The 20,000-nt window shown below is 36.1% G+C and overlaps 1 protein-coding gene across 3 annotated transcripts in view; it reads left to right on the top strand.

Annotated features, from left to right (window-relative positions):
* The window catches only part of fgf12b (fibroblast growth factor 12b), a gene marked incomplete at its 5' end in the record, with an annotated part of 65,298 nt that overhangs the window by 15,310 nt on the left and 29,988 nt on the right, over positions 1–20,000 (top strand). For 2 of the 3 annotated variants that reach the window (XM_081371589.1, XM_081371590.1), the window contains one exon: positions 19,841–20,000. This exon is cut by the window's right edge. The exons of the other annotated variant lie outside the window; for it this stretch is intronic. In XM_081371589.1, coding sequence (XP_081227715.1) covers positions 19,841–20,000 — 160 coding nt within the window. Of the gene's footprint in view, positions 1–19,840 lie in introns of those variants that run through there. 3 annotated transcript variants of the gene reach the window in all.

Below are 20,000 nucleotides of genomic sequence, written 5' to 3' on the forward strand. Positions count from 1 at the left end.
AAACGGTTCTGGTGATGTCACTAATGCAGGATGTAGAGGGGTGTAGTCCAATCGAGCCGTCTTTTGTAGTCAACTTCTGTTAAATAAAATATCTCGCTTGGCATTGAACTTTGAGCTTTATAATTTTACAGATATTATTTATGCTCTAACAGCAACATTACACACTAACTAAAGTTTGAAACATGGAATCGCATGCAACGGGACCTTTAAGGTAGCATTGAATGAAAATTCACCCTGATGTGTGTTACTTGTTATTGTGAACATGTATTTCATTAAAAAAATAAATAATAATCTCAGTTTTTAACAGTGATGCACCGATCATGATTTTTTATGTCCGATTCCGATACCGATACCGAGTTTTTTTTTTTCTTTTTTTCTGTAAGCAACAAACAAGAAAGAATATAAGTATACATAAACAAGATGTTTATTTAGTATTTAACAGGCCAAACTTGCTTTTGGCTGTTGAAAACAATAACTGAACCAACTGAAATTAATGGCAGTAACTGCGCAGGAAGCACTTTCGGTTACACTTTATTTTAAGGTGTCAGTATTACAGTGTAATACATTTAAGTACTGAGTAATATTAATTAACTACATGTACTTACTATAGTGTTAGGGTTTGGTTGAGGGTCAATTGCATGTAATTATGTATAATTTATAGTTATTAATATAGTAATTACATGTAACATATGTAACAATGACACTGTAAAATAAAGTGTTACCGCACATTCAATACAAACATAGATACAACTGTGATTTAGCATCAGCATTTAGCTTTTGTTTTTAAATTAGGTTGAACTTGAAACTATGTATAAAACTGGCCTTAAATGAAAACATTAGCTGACCATGAGACATTAAAGGCAACAACTGTTTCACTACACAAACACAATCAACACGCATTCAACAATCCAGACAAAGATGTAATTTTTTTTTTTTTAATTTGGCGTAAAGAGAAAAATGTATTTACCAGTGAAACTAAACAAAACCAAAATAAATTATTCTAAAATGTTAAATAATGTTTAGTGCAACGAGTAAAACAAAGATGCTACAGCAGGTGCTTTTTAAATCAAATTAAACGTACAGTATGTAATTTTTTTCGCCGCTAGGGGTCGCTAACCTCTTTACAATAACAAAGGCGTAGTTTGATGACGCAACATTTGCTAAGAATTATGGATCTTGTCGTCAACGTCAAGCCGACCGATCTAATAATGTTTATGGATGACTGAATACATCGATGCTTTTATCATGACTGTGAAATGAAGCAGTTCGGGATTGCTAAGAGACAGCTATCAGCTCCACACGCGCTGCGAGTCCCGCGGATATAAAAGGAATATGGACATTTCATTCTACCAAACTACACGCAGAATTACAACTCACAGGTCAGTTTATTAGACAAATTAAACTTGTGAGGTAACGCAGCGCTGTTTCACTTGGTCTAACATTACACTAGCACACTAAACTGCATTTGAATGTGTTGAAATGTATGTGTTAGTTTGTCTGCATGAGACTAGCAGTAAGCTAAATCTAACATACAGATCATATTCTGACATTTTATCATTGTTGAACTATATAACATTGATTAGTTTTATGTAAATGTGCTCACCTCAAGTCAAGTCATCTTCATTTATATAGCGCTTTTAACAATGTAGATTGTTTCATCGCAGCTTTACAGAGATAAGCGTATAATTTAAGGTAACAGAGATTGTTTTGGCTTTATAGCGGTTCTTTAGTAAAGTTATTTTCCAGCTAAAGTTAGTTTTGATTGATTCGCTTCCGTCGCAACGATCATTTGTTATTAAATTAGGGGCCGCTAAGACGACACCATTCTCTCTATACAGACTTTAAACGCGAACCTGTGAGAAACGCTGATGGCGTTCACGTGCGCATTTAGAATGGGTTCTATAGTTATGTGCGTTTGAATATACGCAGGTTTGGAATTCCCTACAAGCCAAGCCTAAACAAAGTACTTGTCTTTCCTTATAAATTTTGATAAAGAATTTTATTTTATTTTGTTGCTTTGGGGTAGGACCGCAAGACGAATTTTCCCGACAACGCCTTATCTGTAGAGTGGTAGTGGGATCCTCCATAGGGAGAGACTAGTTGGCACTTCAGCACTACGTTGTCATCGGTCCAGGTGAAGGTCCTTCGTCAGATCTGGATACGGCCTGGATCCGGCAGGCTGCAGGAAAACCTCGGGATAAACACAGACAGTAAAATTAGCGTAGATGCCATTCTTCTCATGATGTAACGAGTACATCAGGATTTATGGGAAGTGTTCCCGGTTCCGGCTGACCTAATCTATGCAGCCTAACATCAAATTATAGAAGTCTATAATGTATTATGTGAAAGCTAGGTCAAAGAGATGTGTCTTTAATCTGGCTTTGAACTGATAGAGTGTGTCTGCTTCCCGGACAATGGTAGGAAGACTGTTCCAGAGTTTTGGTGCTAAATAGGAGAAGGATCTACCGCCAGCAGTCGATTTTGATATTCTAGGTATAATCAACTGGCCGGAATTTTGAGATCGTAATAGACGTGACGGACTATAATGCGTTAAGAGCTCGCTCAAGTACTGCGGAGCTAAACCATTCAGTGCTTTGTAAGTAATCAGCAACATTTTAAAATTGATGCGATGTTTAATAGGGAGCCAGCGCAGTTTTGACAGAACTGGGCTAATATGGTCATACTTCCTGGTTCTGGTAAGAACTCGAGCTGCTGCGTTTTGAACTAGCTGTAGTTTGTTTATTAAGCGTGCAGGGCAACCACCCAGTAGAGCATTACAATAATCTAGCCTTGAGGTCATGAACGCATGAACTAATTGTTCCGCATTTGTCAATGAGAGCATATGGCATAATTTAGATATATTTTTAAGATGGAAAAATGCGGTTTTACAGATACTAGACACGTGACTTTCAAATGAAAGATTGGTATCAAAGAGCACACCCAGGTTCATAACCGACGACGAAGACTTTACAGAGCAGCCATCAAGTGTTAGACAGTATTCTAGGTTATTACATGAGGACGTTTTTTGTCCAATAATTAGAAACTCTGTTTTTTCAGAATTTAGAAGTAGGAAATTACAAGTCATCCAATTTTTTATATTAGCAATGCATAGGGGATGCATATCAGCAATGCATGCAGGGAAAATAATTAAACAAATTTAATAAAGTTTACTGTTAAAGTCTCACCTGTTTAATAAAGTACATGAAGGAGCGGTCGAAGTCTCGGACGTGGAGCTCTCGTTTATATACTGTCTATGGGAGCTCTCGGTATCTCGGAAACACCGCGCTGATATTGATTCTCGTTTTAGTTCTCCTTTTTTATCCAAAGTCTGCTTGCCATGGTCCATAATGTTTGAACGAAACAACAACAGCGTGCAGATAGACATTGCGAACTACACAGTTGTCCACGTCTTTCGCCTTGGTTACTATCAGAGGGCTCTGGTTGCTATGGCAGCACAGGCGGAAACCAGGGACAACGCGGATATGACGCCATTGATGGCGACAAAACGGAAATAAAGAAACGGGACGTGTCTTCGAATTAAATTACAAATTTCTCCTCGTTTGAAAGTTGTTGGAAACAGTCGGGATAATGTAAGTACACAACTAAAAAAAATATATAACATAGATGTAGTGATTTTTGCTATTTTTAAAGCAAAAAAGTTACATATTGTGCCTTTAAGCCAATGTAGCCTAATTTTACGGTAAAATAAAAAATCATCTTATACAGAACTGACGTTTACTACTAGCTTTTCTTTACAAAAGTAAGCGTTTCAGCATTGTCACAAGTTTTAAAAGTTTTAAAAAGTAAAAAAAAAAAAAAAACGATTTATGACCGGTCAATCGGTGCATCCCTATTTTTTAATCTGCACTGAAAAAATGTAGGAAACAATTTTCACTTAGAAATATTTACAAAGAAATGGCAAGCAACACATTGAATTAAACATTACAATTTTAAGTAGAAAGACTGAAATAGTATGTTCTTGTAAAATGTACTTGTATAATCTTAGTTTAAAAAATTACATTTTGGATCTTCCAGTTCACTTATCTGTCACTACCTCCATTTCAATTTGATTTTAAGTTTCCCTATTATATAATTTGTACTTATCTAGTTCTGAATGGTTTGTCTGAGAGGTGGAGATGCATTTACGATGTAAATCGTCCGATAAAAAATCGATTTATAATATATTTTATGAACAGAATTCTGGCTTTTTAAACTGCTTGACATTAGTGCTGCGGGATATATGGTTTCAGCATCGCTATCATGACGTGCTCATGCCTGATAGTCACTGGAGAGTTTACCCATCATAGAGCTGAAGTTCATCATTTGCACGTGTTTTAATCCTGTCAGTTTAAACATGCGAGCGATTTTAAGCCATTCTAGCGAGAGAAGATGCGAAAGAGAACTTTATTCGCTACTCACTCGCTGTTTTCTGTGCGCAAACACACCGAATTCTGTTCTCTTTCTCGTCTATTTGCGCTTGAACGGACACATACATGCAAAACTATGTCATAATGTCCGTCTCAGCAAGTGTCTGTAACAGTCTCTTATGACTTACGTGAACAGTTGAGAAAGACACAGATGTGTATCAGTATATTGCAGGGAACGGCAACTGGCGGCCCGCGGGCCAAAACTGGCCCGCCAGCAATATTTTCTGGCCCGCCGGATTATTATGGAAGTCCTATATTGGATCTGTGCGTTTGCTCTTAAAGTGACGGCAGCCTAATATTCCTGCTGCTGTCTGTCATTAAAGTTAAACAAACAATAATATCAGACTAACTCTTTTACTTGGAGCACTGTCTGTAGCCGATATATACCACAATATACAGTACAGGTCAAAAGTTTGGAAACATTACGATTTTTTTATATTTTTGATTGAAGTCTCTAATGCTCATCAAGGCTGCGTTTATTTGATCAAAAATACAGTAATATTGTGAAATATTATTACAACTTAAAATGATAGTTTTCTATTTGAATATACTTTAAAAAATAATTTCTTCCTGTGATGCAAAGCTGAATTTTCAGCATCATTACTCCAGTCTTCAGTGTCACATGTGACATCCAGTCTATCACATGATCCTTTAGAAATCATTCTAATATTCTGATTTATTATGAGTGTTGGAAACAGTTCTGCTGCCTAATATATCTGATGAATAAAAGGTTAAAAAACTGCATTTATTCAAAATAAAAAAATATTTTCTAATTATATAAATCTTCTTTACTATCACTTTTTTATCAATTTAACACATGCTTGCTGAATAAAAGTATTGATTTATTTCAAAAAAAGAAAGAAAAAAAAATTACCGACCCCAAATTACTGACCAGTGTATACTGTTGTTACAAAAGATTTCTATTTTTAAAAAATGTGCTTCTTTTTTTACTTTTTTTTTTTTTTTTACTTTTTATTCAACAAAGTATCACAGGTTATGAAAAAATATTAAGCAGCAGAACTGTTTCCAACTTTGATAATGAATCATCATATTAGAATGATTCTGAAGGATCATGTGACAGACTGGAGTAATGATCCTGAAAATTCGGCTTTGCATCACAGAAATAAATGATAATTTAAAGTATAATAAATTGAAAACCAATTATTTTAAATTGTAATAATATATCACAATATTACATTTTTTTTCTGTATTTTTGATCAAATAAATGCAGACTTGATGAGCAGAAGAAGCTTCTTTCAAAAACATTAAAAATAGTAATGTGTCCAAACTTTTGACCTGTACTGTATATAGTGTCTGTGTATATTAAACTGCAAAAAGACTACCGGTATTTAAATATTAACCCTGCATGTTCTGCTTGTCTCTGTTCGTATGAATGGCGCAGACTAGGGTTGGGCGGTATTACGGTAATATCGGATACCGCGGGATCTTAAAATAGCACTGGTATCAGTTTCAATACCGTCATTACCGGCACTTATATAGCCTATAATATATATATAATTTATTTATTGCCTAAAAAATGCTTATATGTGGTTGCAGTTTGGCAATATTTCTGGTTCCAACCGAATGAGAAGGGAGAGGCGGTAAATACTGACGAGGCAATTTGTAAATTGTTCCATAAAAAGGTGATCGTGAGAGATGTAAACACCTCTAACCTAATGTCGCATCTCCGAAACTACCACCCACCCACTCACTGCTGCCAGGATGCATTTTGTTCTCGAGTTCATTAAATAAGCGCATTAAGTTTCGTATTTGTTAAAATATTATAATGTTATTTTTTCCATCTTTCTTGATTATGAAAAGTGAACAGCACAAATAAGATGGGATGCATCGGGAGTCAGACGATTTGACCACTTCAATAAATTTCGTTTTGTAAAAGGCCTCTTTAAAACGAATTTCGTTTTGTATAAATTGTAGGCCTATCTTAATTTTAATAAATTTTTCATCAACCAATTGCCTATATAGTTAATATAATCATGACATGATGGGCGCTGGCATGCCACGGTCACTTGCATTGAAATTTCATAAATTAACCGAAACTCAGAGATGGCGATCGTCAATTTCTTTAAACAAAACAATTCAAAACGAAAAGAAATATAGGGTAGCCTACTCTCTGATTAATCCATGATGTGCATTTCTCTCTATGGCGTTCACAGAGATGGCGATTGTCAATTTCTCAAAACGAAAAGACAAAGGCCACTCTGATTATTTAATCCATGATGTGCATTTCTCTCTAGGCGCGTTCATACGGAGATGTGATCATCAATTTCAGCAAACGAAACCATACAAACCGAAAAGAAATAGACTAGCCTACTCTCTGTAATCCATGATGTGCATTTCTCTCTATCGTTCACTATGGAGATGGTGATCGTCAATTTCTTTAAACGAAACAATTCAAAACGAAAAGAAATATAGTCTGATTAATCAATGATGTGCATTTCTCTCTATATGCGCGCTCACTACAGAGATGGCGATCGTCAACTTCCACCTTTGCAGAAAAGTTTTATTAATAAAAATCAAATGGACACGCGTCACCGGATTACAAAGGCACTTCTTGCTTGCTGCACGCACACAGATATTATGTTGAATAATGGTGGGCTCGGGCTCATAATAACAGTTAATGCCGTCGACCGGACTCAGACACAACGTGCACGGCTTGATTTGTTTTTTTTGCCCGATCTGGCATTCAGTTTCTGAACGGTGTAGGCACAAACTAACAGTTTGGTGACGCCGTCTGAGCCCATTATGTCATAATTTTTAATTAGTCACGGTAATACAGTATACCCCGGTAAAATAGGGAGGGGGTTTGACGGTATCAAAATTCGAATACCGCCCAAGCCTAGCGCAGACGCGCGGTTTCATTTACCTCACACACACACACGCACACACTGAAGCATGAGTGACGCTCGCGCTGTTTTCAGTCTCTGCTGCCTCACAATACGAGGACATGAATGCATGAACTTCATCTCCAGAGCCTCTCTGAGAGTCACTTCATGAGCATTTTACCGTTTCATTTGAGAAAAAAACTATCGTCATATCATACACACACACAGAAACTCAAAGGACGTCACGGCAACCCGTCAAAATAAAAGTTTGGTTTAACTTGAAGAAATTTACAGAAATAATTATATTAGGCTACTGTACAGTAGATTTAGCTACATCTCCATGGGATTCTTTTTTTTTTATTAGCAATATTTACGCAGCATGTAGGCTTTAATGCTTACTGATGTAATGATTACTGAGTAATGATTACTGTCATAAATAAAGTAATTGAATTGAATTTAATATTTTTTTCAAATAGTTAAATAAAATAGAAAAATAGTTCCAACAGATTTTGCTGTGGTACCGTCAAATTTTAATGGTATCGATACCGACTACTGGAATTTCGGTATCGTGACATCTCTATCGCACAATATATCGTAATATATCTGTTTTTCTGATTTCGTGCAGCACTAGTTGAAATCAGAATGGTTGGGCTCTATTGTTGTTCTTCCACAGGTGCATTATGGGATCTCGCCAGTGTCTCTGAGCCTGATCACAGATTCCGGCAATGCATTTGGAAGCTGCCCCAGTTTTTAATCAATAACTACTACACACACACACACACACACTATATCCAATTACTGGTGCCATTACAGTCAGAGCTGCTGATTTACAGATCCCACACTCTTTCTGACTGAACCCACTCAGATCATTAAAGATAATTATGTTATGTCAGTACTATAGCTTGTTGTGGTTTTTACTATTATAAAAGCTTAAACGTATGCTGTTATGTTGGCATTGGTGTCAGACACCATCCAGGAGGGATTTGAATGCCGTTATGCACGTCATGAATAAACCAGAGTGTGCTAAAGATCATAAATCACACACAGTGTCATCAGAAAGAGTGTGTTTTTTAAAGTGTGCATCATCACCGAGACAAAATCCCATGTTCAATTGCCATTGAAACCGTGTGACCGTTGTGTCGGGGTTAACAATATGTGTACGTTTTGTAAGGTACTTGTTTAGGTGTGGACTAGAGACACGTCTTCAGTAATGTTCAGGCAGAAATAATTCATGAATCTGGTTATTTATAGCAACCTGACCTTGATTTTTTTTCTTTCTTTTTTTCTGCAGTGATAGTTTAAACGCTGTGAGAGCGATAGGCGCCGTGGGGTGTTTGGTTAATAGTTCTGTCATGTCACACGTCATATCGGTACACACACACACTGCAGATGCTCTCAGACACACCTGCATTATCCAGTCACCTTTCCCATATTGAAGTGTTGCCATAGTTACAGTACTTCCCAACACTTTGCCTTACAATGGCAACTATTCTCTCCTTAAAGTTTAGGTGTCACTGCAGGGCTGCCATTGTGTGACCGTTGTTATCCCAGCATCGCATGCTGTGTGAACGTTTTATGTTCGGACATTAATCTGCAGGATTGTAGCACAGAGAAGTGTGTTGAATGCTTCACTTTTTGAGGTGTGTTTGGGAATAAGTATTGTGTTTTTACCAAGCGGCAACCTTCCTCTCTCTCTCTTGAAACCAACACAGAAGTGACTTAAAGGAGTAGTTCACTTTCAAATGAAAATTAGCCCATGATTCACTCACCCTCAAGCCATCCTCAGTGTATATGACTTTCTTCTTTCAGACGAACACAATAAGAGTTAAAAAATATCCTGGCTCTTCCAAGCTTTATAATGGCAGTGGATTGCAGCCAACAGATTTAAGACTCAAAAACGTGCCTTTATCCATCATAAACGAACCTCACGCGGCTCCGGGATTAATAAAGGCCTTCTGAAGCAAAACGATGAGTTTGTGTAAGAAGAATATTCATATTTAAAGGGGTGGTATAAATCCCTTTTCACAAGATGTAAAATAAGTCTCTGATGTCCCCAGTGTGAGTGTGTATGTGAAGTTTTAGCTAAAGTTTCTGAGTGTGTATGTGAAGTTTTAGCTAAATTACCCCACAGATATTTGTATATAGCATGTTAAAGTTGTCACTTTTTGAGGGTGAGCAAAAAACACAGTTTTTGTGTGTGTTCCTTTAAATGTAAATGAGCTGCTGCTCCCGGCACAGGGGGCGGAGCTTCAAGAGCTTGTGTCCTTTTACCTCACACAAACACATGCACTGAAAAAAAAAAAAAAAAATAGTCTTTTATGTTCAAACCGGAGTTAGACAATGATGGAGAGACTCAAGAAGAAGTGACAACATGTAGAAGCAACAGAACATTTCTGAACGAGATATAAACTCCCAATTGCATGTTATAAAGTCCGAATAATAAGATATAAACTCAGTTGCATGTTATAAAGTTAGAATTACAAGATATAAACTCAGTTGCGTGTTATAAAGTCAGAATAACGAGATATAAACTCACAGTTGCATGTTATAAAGTCAGAATAACGAGATATAAACTCACAGTTGCATGTTATAAAGTCAGAATAACGAGATATAAACTCACAGTTGCGTGTTATAAAGTCAGAATTACAAGATATAAACTCAGTTGCGTGTTATAAAGTCAGAATAACAAGATATAAACTCAGTTGCGTGTTATAAAGTCAGAATAACAAGATATAAACTCAGTTGCGTGTTATAAAGTCAGAATAACAAGATATAAACTCAGTTGCGTGTTATAAAGTCAGAATTACAAGATATAAACTCAGTTGCGTGTTATAAAGTCAGAATTACAAGATATAAACTCAGTTGCGTGTTATAAAGTCAGAATTACAAGATATAAACTCAGTTGCGTGTTATAAAGTCAGAATTACAAGATATAAACTCAGTTGCGTGTTATAAAGTCAGAATAACAAGATATAAACTCAGTTGCGTGTTATAAAGTCAGAATTACAAGATATAAACTCAGTTGCGTGTTATAAAGTCAGAATAACAAGATATAAACTCAGTTGCGTGTTATAAAGTCAGAATTACAAGATATAAACTCAGTTGCGTGTTATAAAGTCAGAATAACAAGATATAAACTCAGTTGCGTGTTATAAAGTCAGAATTACAAGATATAAACTCAGTTGCGTGTTATAAAGTCAGAATTACAAGATATAAACTCAGTTGCGTGTTATAAAGTCAGAATTACAAGATATAAACTCAGTTGCGTGTTATAAAGTCAGAATTACAAGATATAAACTCAGTTGCGTGTTATAAAGTCAGAATAACAAGATATAAACTCAGTTGCGTGTTATAAAGTCAGAATTACAAGATATAAACTCAGTTGCGTGTTATAAAGTCAGAATTACAAGATATAAACTCAGTTGCGTGTTATAAAGTCAGAATTACAAGATATAAACTCAGTTGCGTGTTATAAAGTCAGAATAACGAGATATAAACTCACAGTTGCATGTTATAAAGTCAGAATAACGAGATATAAACTCACAGTTGCGTGTTATAAAGTCAGAATTACAAGATATAAACTCAGTTGCGTGTTATAAAGTCAGAATAACAAGATATAAACTCAGTTGCGTGTTATAAAGTCAGAATAACAAGATATAAACTCAGTTGCGTGTTATAAAGTCAGAATAACAAGATATAAACTCAGTTGCGTGTTATAAAGTCAGAATTACAAGATATAAACTCAGTTGCGTGTTATAAAGTCAGAATTACAAGATATAAACTCAGTTGCGTGTTATAAAGTCAGAATTACAAGATATAAACTCAGTTGCGTGTTATAAAGTCAGAATAACAAGATATAAACTCAGTTGCGTGTTATAAAGTCAGAATTACAAGATATAAACTCAGTTGCGTGTTATAAAGTCAGAATTACAAGATATAAACTCAGTTGCGTGTTATAAAGTCAGAATTACAAGATATAAACTCAGTTGCGTGTTATAAAGTCAGAATTACAAGATATAAACTCAGTTGCGTGTTATAAAGTCAGAATTACAAGATATAAACTCAGTTACGTGTTATAAAGTCAGAATTACAAGATATAAACTCAGTTGCGTGTTATAAAGTCAGAATTACAAGATATAAACTCAGTTGCGTGTTATAAAGTCAGAATAACAAGATATAAACTCAGTTGCGTGTTATAAAGTCAGAATTACAAGATATAAACTCAGTTGCGTGTTATAAAGTCAGTATTACAAGATATAAACTCAGTTGCGTGTTATAAAGTCAGAATAACGAGATATAAACTCAGTTGCGTGTTATAAAGTCAGTATTACAAGATATAAACTCAGTTGCGTGTTATAAAATTAGAATTACAAGATATAAACTCAGTTGCATGTTATAAAATTAGTATTACAAGATATAAACTCAGTTGCGTGTTATAAAGTCAGAATTACAAGATATAAACTCAGTTGCGTGTTATAAAGTCAGAATTACAAGATATAAACTCAGTTGCGTGTTATAAAGTCAGAATTACAAGATATAAACTCAGTTGCGTGTTATAAAGTCAGAATTACAAGATATAAACTCAGTTGCGTGTTATAAAGTCAGAATAACAAGATATAAACTCAGTTGCGTGTTATAAAGTCAGAATTACAAGATATAAACTCAGTTGCGTGTTATAAAGTCAGTATTACAAGATATAAACTCAGTTGCGTGTTATAAAGTCAGAATAACGAGATATAAACTCAGTTGCGTGTTATAAAGTCAGTATTACAAGATATAAACTCAGTTGCGTGTTATAAAATTAGAATTACAAGATATAAACTCAGTTGCATGTTATAAAATTAGAATTACAAGATATAAACTCAGTTGCGTGTTATAAAGTCAGAATTACAAGATATAAACTCAGTTGCGTGTTATAAAGTCAGAATTACAAGATATAAACTCAGTTGCGTGTTATAAAGTCAGAATTACAAGATATAAACTCAGTTGCGTGTTATAAAGTCAGAATAACAAGATATAAACTCAGTTGCGTGTTATAAAGTCAGAATAACAAGATATAAACTCAGTTGCGTGTTATAAAGTCAGAATTACAAGATATAAACTCAGTTGCGTGTTATATAGTCAGAAGAATAACGAGATATAAACTCAGTTGCGTGTTATATAGTCAGAAGAATAACGAAATATAAACTCAGTTGCGTGTTATAAAGTCAGAATAACAAGATATAAACTCAGTTGCATGTTATAAAGTTAGAATTACAAGATATAAACTCAGTTGCGTGTTATAAAGTCAGAATAACGAGATATAAACTCAGTTGCGTGTTATAAAGTCAGTATTACAAGATATAAACTCAGTTGCGTGTTATAAAATTAGAATTACAAGATATAAACTCAGTTGCATGTTATAAAATTAGAATTACAAGATATAAACTCAGTTGCGTGTTATAAAGTCAGAATTACAAGATATAAACTCAGTTGCGTGTTATAAAGTCAGAATTACAAGATATAAACTCAGTTGCGTGTTATAAAGTCAGAATAACAAGATATAAACTCAGTTGCGTGTTATAAAGTCAGAATTACAAGATATAAACTCAGTTGCGTGTTATATAGTCAGAAGAATAACGAGATATAAACTCAGTTGCGTGTTATATAGTCAGAAGAATAACGAAATATAAACTCAGTTGCGTGTTATAAAGTCAGAATAACGAGATATAAACTCAGTTGCATGTTATAAAGTTAGAATTACAAGATATAAACTCAGTTGCGTGTTATAAAGTCAGAATAATGAGATATAAACTCAGTTGCATGTTATAAAGTCAGAATAGCGCAATATAAACTCAGTTGCGTTATAAAGTCAGAATAACGAAATATAAACTCACAATTGCAAGTTAAAAAGTCCAATTATAAGGAAAAAAAGACTGACTTTTTCCCTCAGAATTTTGAGTTTATATCTTACAATTCTGACTTTATAACACGCAATTGTGACTTAAAATCACACAATTGTGAGAAAAAAAGTAAGAATCGTGATTTATTTTTAATCCTGTGGTGGAAACAAGCTATTCTATAGTATCAGGATGTTTTACTGCAACCTAGTGGAGATGATCCAGATGACACTCTTTCTCTTTTTAACCAAAATAAGAAAAAAAATTAGAACAGCATGATGACGTCATAAAGGATTGTATAAATGAAATGCATGATTCTGGGAGATCAAAGGCACTGCATTATACATTGGTTGCTAATATGGATATAAATAGTACCATGACTTGCTCTAATCAAGGACTTCCATTGCCTGCATTTAAAGTCTCAAATCAGTGTGAGTGAATGTTTATAGGCATTTTGCTGTTGCTGTTGTTGTTGGTTGTTGAAGGTTTTAAAGCTGCATGCGGATGTGAGAGCGGTACTGATGTGAGTGCAGGCAGATGCTCATAAATGATGCAGGCTCTCAGAATAAACGACTGCGTCACGCAAATACACTGGTACACATGAAACATTCATCGCACTCTCTCTCTGTAGTGTTTATTTGTGGAGCTGTTGTGTTTAGTGGATGATGATGATGGTGGAGGCTGCGCTTCACACTGCTCACCACTAAGCGGCAGCATTGAGCCGTCGACATAGTGAGCTGTACTTCTATAGGCATCCCAGTGTGCAAAGTCTAGTTAGGTAGTTTAATAATACTGCCTTTTAATGCAGTGCCATCTAGAATGCAATGCAATGCTGGAATCATAGATGTAAAGTTAAATGTATTTGTATAGTGCTATTCACAATACACATCGTTTCAAAGCAGCTTTACAGAAAATCTGGATAGTTAAAGTCCCCCTGTGGTGTAAATCCAGCTTTTAATGTTGTTTATGTGTCCATGTGGTGTTTTTAATACGCTTTAAGACAAACCATGTGTAAATTCATAAGTCGACAGCATTGCTGAGTACTTTCTCCTTAAAACTGCAGTGAACCAAAGACAGTCTCAAAAACACGCTTTGAAATCGCTGGTGTTTCTGACGTCACAAACTACCTTGTAACCAATCAGATCAACGTGTGATCGTCAACCAGTGGATCTCTGAGCTGAGTGAGTGAGTGGAGGCGGGGCTCATTTGCATATTCATAGAGGCAAGAGTTACATTCAAGATATTTTAAAGCATGAAGAAATTCTTTTTTAAGGAAAGATGAGTTTTAAGGGATAGAATTATTGACTACAGGGGGACTTTAATATAGTTAATATAGTTAAGAATATAGCAAGATTGAGATTTGCTTAGAAGAAAAGATTCTATATAGAATCTGTTTATAGAAGAAGCTTTTAGGGCTCCCATTATTTTATGGATTTACTTTTAATTAATATTGATTTAATTTTTATAAATATATTTATAAATATTTGTATTTAATATTTATAAATTTTATGACTGAAGTAGCTCGTAAATTTACTTTATCACTAGAATTTTTTTTAAATAGCTATAAACATGAAAGTTCATTTCCTTTTTAGCATAAAGGGTTCTTTAAAATTGAGTCAAGAACCCTAAAGTTCTATATAGAACCTTATTGAACCTTTTTTCTAAGAGTGTATATTGATTTACGTGAGTGTATGTGGATAAATCTGGATATACTTATATATCCAACTTTGTACAGCTGGTCTATAATAGTTACATTTTGTGTTGAAACACTCAAGCTCCTGAGATTTGCTGGTAAAGTAGGATGTCCTTTATATACAACTTTTAATATATAGCTGGGCGATAATATACATTTTTTTCGACTTGTAAGCAATGACGGGTTCAGACTAGACAAAATCGTGGGCGTACTGCCGTGGTGATTCGTATACGATGGGCATCGGGACCAACAGATCAAAATATTGTGTAGTCTGAACCCAGCATAATTTATTGAATATCTGAAAGCGTTTATACTAATATAGTGCGTTAGAAGACAGCATGTTTGAAATTCTGTATTTATATGTGTGTGTCCATTTGAAGGGGTCAAGACATTGATCACAATGACAGTGGAAACTTCAAAATAGTTGATGACCCGTGTGTGTGTTGGTGTTGAGTGTTCAGATCAATTTCCAAACTGCTCCATCAGGGGTCATAATAACGACAGATTGCAATTGGTTCCTTCCTTCATCGACTGACCAATCACAGCACGGCTCCCACCAACCCAAAGACACTTTATACAGATTATAGAGTTTCAGTTTCCGTCTCTTTTCTTATTTTCCCAAATCTGATCTCTGATTTGAAACGTACACTCATTTTGGGATGGGTATAGGATACACTCTTCAGAACACACACACACACACACACACACACCTGCAGTGCTGAGATGGGGTTATACTACTCCTGGGTCACTGGGGTCATCTTCAACACTCATCTGTCAGCTCGGCCTTCCTCTTCCTCCTTATTCTCATCTTGTTCTTTACAGGTCACTGTGCTTTGGTGACTCAACAGAAAAATCTCATATTTAAAGGTGCATTGTGTAATATTTAGGAGGATCTGTTGACAGAAATGCAATATCATATACATAACTATGTTTTCAGTGGTGTATAAAGACCTTACTTGTGTTTTTATCACCTTAGAATGAGCATTTCTCTCTACACACACCGCGGGTCTCCTTACACACACGTTTCTACAGTGGCCCTGAACGGACACACGCGTTTCGTCACTGTGTTGTTCTTCGTGTAAAGAAGCTAAAGCTAAAGTCAGCGAATAAAACACTGACACAATGATGAACAAGTCACAATAATATTCACAATAACATATTGTTAACTGAATAATCAAGTAAACCTAATTTCTGAATTTATCTTTGTAAAGAAAGCTCATTGCTGAACTGGCTACTCTCTGCTGTCTCAGACGACGACATCACTTCCTGTCGGCCACCGTAACTTCTGTTGGGTGCAATTCGCAACTTTACCACTAGATGCCACTAAAAATTACACACTGCGCCTTTAAATGTAGACGCTCATTTCCGCCTGCCTTGAGATGATTTTTTCCATCATCTGGCACTAATTTAAAGGGGTGGTATAATGCCATTTTCACAATATGTAAAATAAGTCTTTGATGTCCCCAGAGTGTGTGTGTGAAGTTTCAGCTCAGTGTTTAGCACAGATATTTTTATATAGCATGTTAAAATTGTCACTTTTTGAGGGTGAGGAAAAACGCACCGTTTTTGTGTCTGTCCCTTTAAATGCAAATGAGCTGCTGCTCCTGGCACAGGGGGCGGAGCTTCAAGAGTTTGCACTCACACAGACATGAACTGTAAATTTCAAAAACTTTTAGCCTTTTATGTTCAAACCGGAGTCAGACAATGATGGAGAGAATCGAGAAGAAGTGACAACATGTAGAAGCAACAGGACATTTCTGAACGGTTATTTGATGAATTTATGCAGCTTATGTGTAGTTATCTTCTAGTCATTGATTAGCATATTCTGTCTTGATAATCTATAAATCGTGTTCAGGGGGCGGGGTTTATGTAAATTCTAGGGTTGGTGATGTCACTAACCCGGGAGGAATGTGGTGTAGTCTCTACCAGCCGTTTGTTGTAGTCCTTAAAAAGCCATTTCTTTAAAAGCAAATATCTCCCTTTGCTTTGAACTTTGAGCGTTGTAACTTTGCAGATGTTGTTTATGATCAAACAACAACATTACACACTAACTAAAGTTAGAAAAGTCAAATCATAATCAACCGCCCCTTTAAAGGGAAAGCACTAGATTTCGTCTGAGATTTAACTCTTTAAGAGGAACTACTTCTTGAACTGCACTATCCTGAAATGGAGGTCTGACCTTCCTCATGAACTATTCATCTCAAAATGAGTAGTTATCCATATTTCATACTGTACATTATAATGTTGTCTAAAAAAAACTCATGCATGACCAAAAATATCAATGAAAAGCACATAAATTTGGCACACTATTGTTTATTCTCATCACAGGGGGTTAATGCACTTAAAGAGTTCAATCTTACTGTAATTTAGTGTTTTCCTTCTTAATATCAGCCATTTTACATTGTGTGTGCGTGTGTGCGCGTTTGCGAAGCATGCGTGTGTGTGTGTGTGTGTGTGCGTGTGCACAAGTACTACTGGCCTACTCAGCGGAGACTATAGATAGACATCCTCTCTTTCTCTCTTTTCCCCCGTCTCTCTCTTTCTCTCAGTGATAAAATAATCAGTGTTGTGTGATGAAGGTTGAATGATGTATCTGGGTCACAGTGATTGGCCTCTTTACTAGAGACTTCAGAAGCCATCTCTCAGTCAGCACCCGACAGCTCTGTGTCTTCGATACGCTATCAGCACCTGAGTCAGCATCCACCCGTCGCTACATCTACTCGCGCAGATTAACGGCCGCCGTTCATCGTAACAAGCAATCGCGTGAAGCCAAACCATCCATAAATATAATAATCGAACTGCGTTTGAAATGCCCTAATTAAACGCTGTCCTAGTGATACTGACTCGTTTACAAGGTTCTGCATTGTAATGATTTATTTGCAACATTTGTTTCGTACTCGACATCTTGCGAGCGTCGGTAAATGACTTTTCGCGCTGATTCTGCACTGATTTTTGTCGTGAAATTTGAGCCAAGTCTGCGAGGCGTTAGGGCTGTGAAACGATTAATCACGATTAATCGCATCCAAAATAAAAGTTTGTGTTTGCATAATATATGCGTGTACTGTGCATAATTATGTTGTATATATAAATATACACAAATGCATATATTTAAGAAATAGTTGCTTGTATGTACTATATATATATATATAATTTTTATTATATATAAATATATTTCATATATAAATAACAATTTTTTCTTAAATAAATACATAAATTATGCACAGTACTCGCATATATTATGTAAATACAAACTTTTATTTTGGATGCGATTAATCGCGATTAATCGTTTCACAGTCCTAAAAAAAATATTTTCATGTTTTTATCACAACTTTTTATCTTTTGTCAAATCAACTTAGATAATTAATGTGGTTCAGATAACTTAATATTTTGAGTTTATGTTAATTAAACCAATCTCCTTCATTGTATGAACTCAAATTTTTAATTTCAACGAACTCAAAATTTTAAAGCAACCAGGTAACTTACTTTTTTAACATTAAACCAACAATAAATTTTTACAGTAATCTGTCCAGTGAGAAACACCATTTCAGACTATGTTTATATTAATCTAGATACATTTGAAAATGGCGTATTTGTTTCAAAACACTCTTTTTGCTCTTGAAGCATTTTTCTGGAAAGCTTCTTGTCCACAGATTGATATATATGTAATTTTTTTAATATTTAGACCACTTCTGTTATTCAGGATGTGAAGAGAGTTTCAAACAGAATAACAAAAAGAGTTTTTATCGAAAAATTGCCTACCATACCTTAAAATCATTATATGCATCACATGACTAAACAATATTACATTTACATTTATTCATTTTGCAGATGCTTTTATCAAAAGCGGTTTAAAAAATGATGAGTACATGCATGCGATTCATCGTAAAGAGGCAAATAAACACAAAAAGTGCTCATAATACAAAGCAGCATGAGCTGGAATAGGGAGGAATTAAAGGAAAGTGAATAAACAATATGCGCCACATGACTAAACGTGTCATGTTCACAAACTGCTGGCTTGTCAAATGCATCCACATTTTCTGGAACGAGATCAAATGTAGGCGGGGCTTGATTATATCCATGGGGAATTGTTTGAATGGTTGTGCTTTGCTATTGGTCGATCTCATGTGAGTGACAGGTTGCCCCGCCCTCAAGCCAGTAATGACGTCATCAGAGAAGAGATGTTGCTGCAGAAGGGGAGGAGAAGTTGTTCTGATTCAAGATTACGAGGAACATGAATTTAAACCAAAAATGATGTGCAGGGATGAATCATTTATAATAAATGCTGCAGTATTCCACAACTGTCCATTTTGATTTCATGGTGACTTTGACTTTGAGTTTTGTTGCGGACGGTTGTGCCATTTCTTTTCGGGAAAGCTGTTGCTTTGACCTCCCCCCCTCTGTTCTCAGTCGAGTCGCTCTCCTTCTCGTTTTCCTTCTTCCTTGTGGTCACACACACACACACACACTCCCCCTCCCGTGTCTCTCTTTTCCTCAGCATCATTCTGAACTTCATCTATTCGGCTGGAATCACACAAAATGCGTTCTCGGTTTCTCGGTGAAAAATGTTGGATTTAGCGCTGATGCGTTTCCATGCACTGGATCTACCGGACAGAAATGTTGCTAAATCAACATGTTGAGGACAAACGGATGTGTTACTGATGACAGCTTAACAGCATCGACCCTGATTTCATCCGCGCATTTTACACAGAAGCTCTTCGTAGATATCATGAATAACGGACGTTCCCGTTAACTTGTGACTCTCATTTTTTGTACGCTCTCTGTTGTTATGTGGTCTAATTGTGCGGTTATGTAACTCTTAAGTGCTTTCCGTGGTAAGTAACCGAGTCTATCGGTATCGCTCATGCTCCGGTGCATGCCTGCACGAGAGAAGCGCGCGCGCTCGCTCCCTCGCGCCGGTGATCCGCACCGTGAATCCGCACCGAAGCTGCACGATCGTCCCCGCACCGACCGGACCCGCGTCCCTCCGCGTCCCGTGAGATGGCCGCGGCGCTCGCGAGCTCGCTCATCCGACAGAAACGGCAGGCGCGCGAGGCGAACAGTGAGCGCGCGACGACCGGCAAGCGTCGCTCCAGCCCGGGCAAAGAGCCGTCCGGGAGAACCTCCCTGTGCAACCGGCACCTTTTCGGGCTCTTCGGTA

Source organism: Scardinius erythrophthalmus (genome assembly GCF_964197995.2).
Source record: "Scardinius erythrophthalmus genome assembly, chromosome: 7".
NCBI classification, from domain to species: domain Eukaryota; kingdom Metazoa; phylum Chordata; class Actinopteri; order Cypriniformes; family Leuciscidae; genus Scardinius; species Scardinius erythrophthalmus.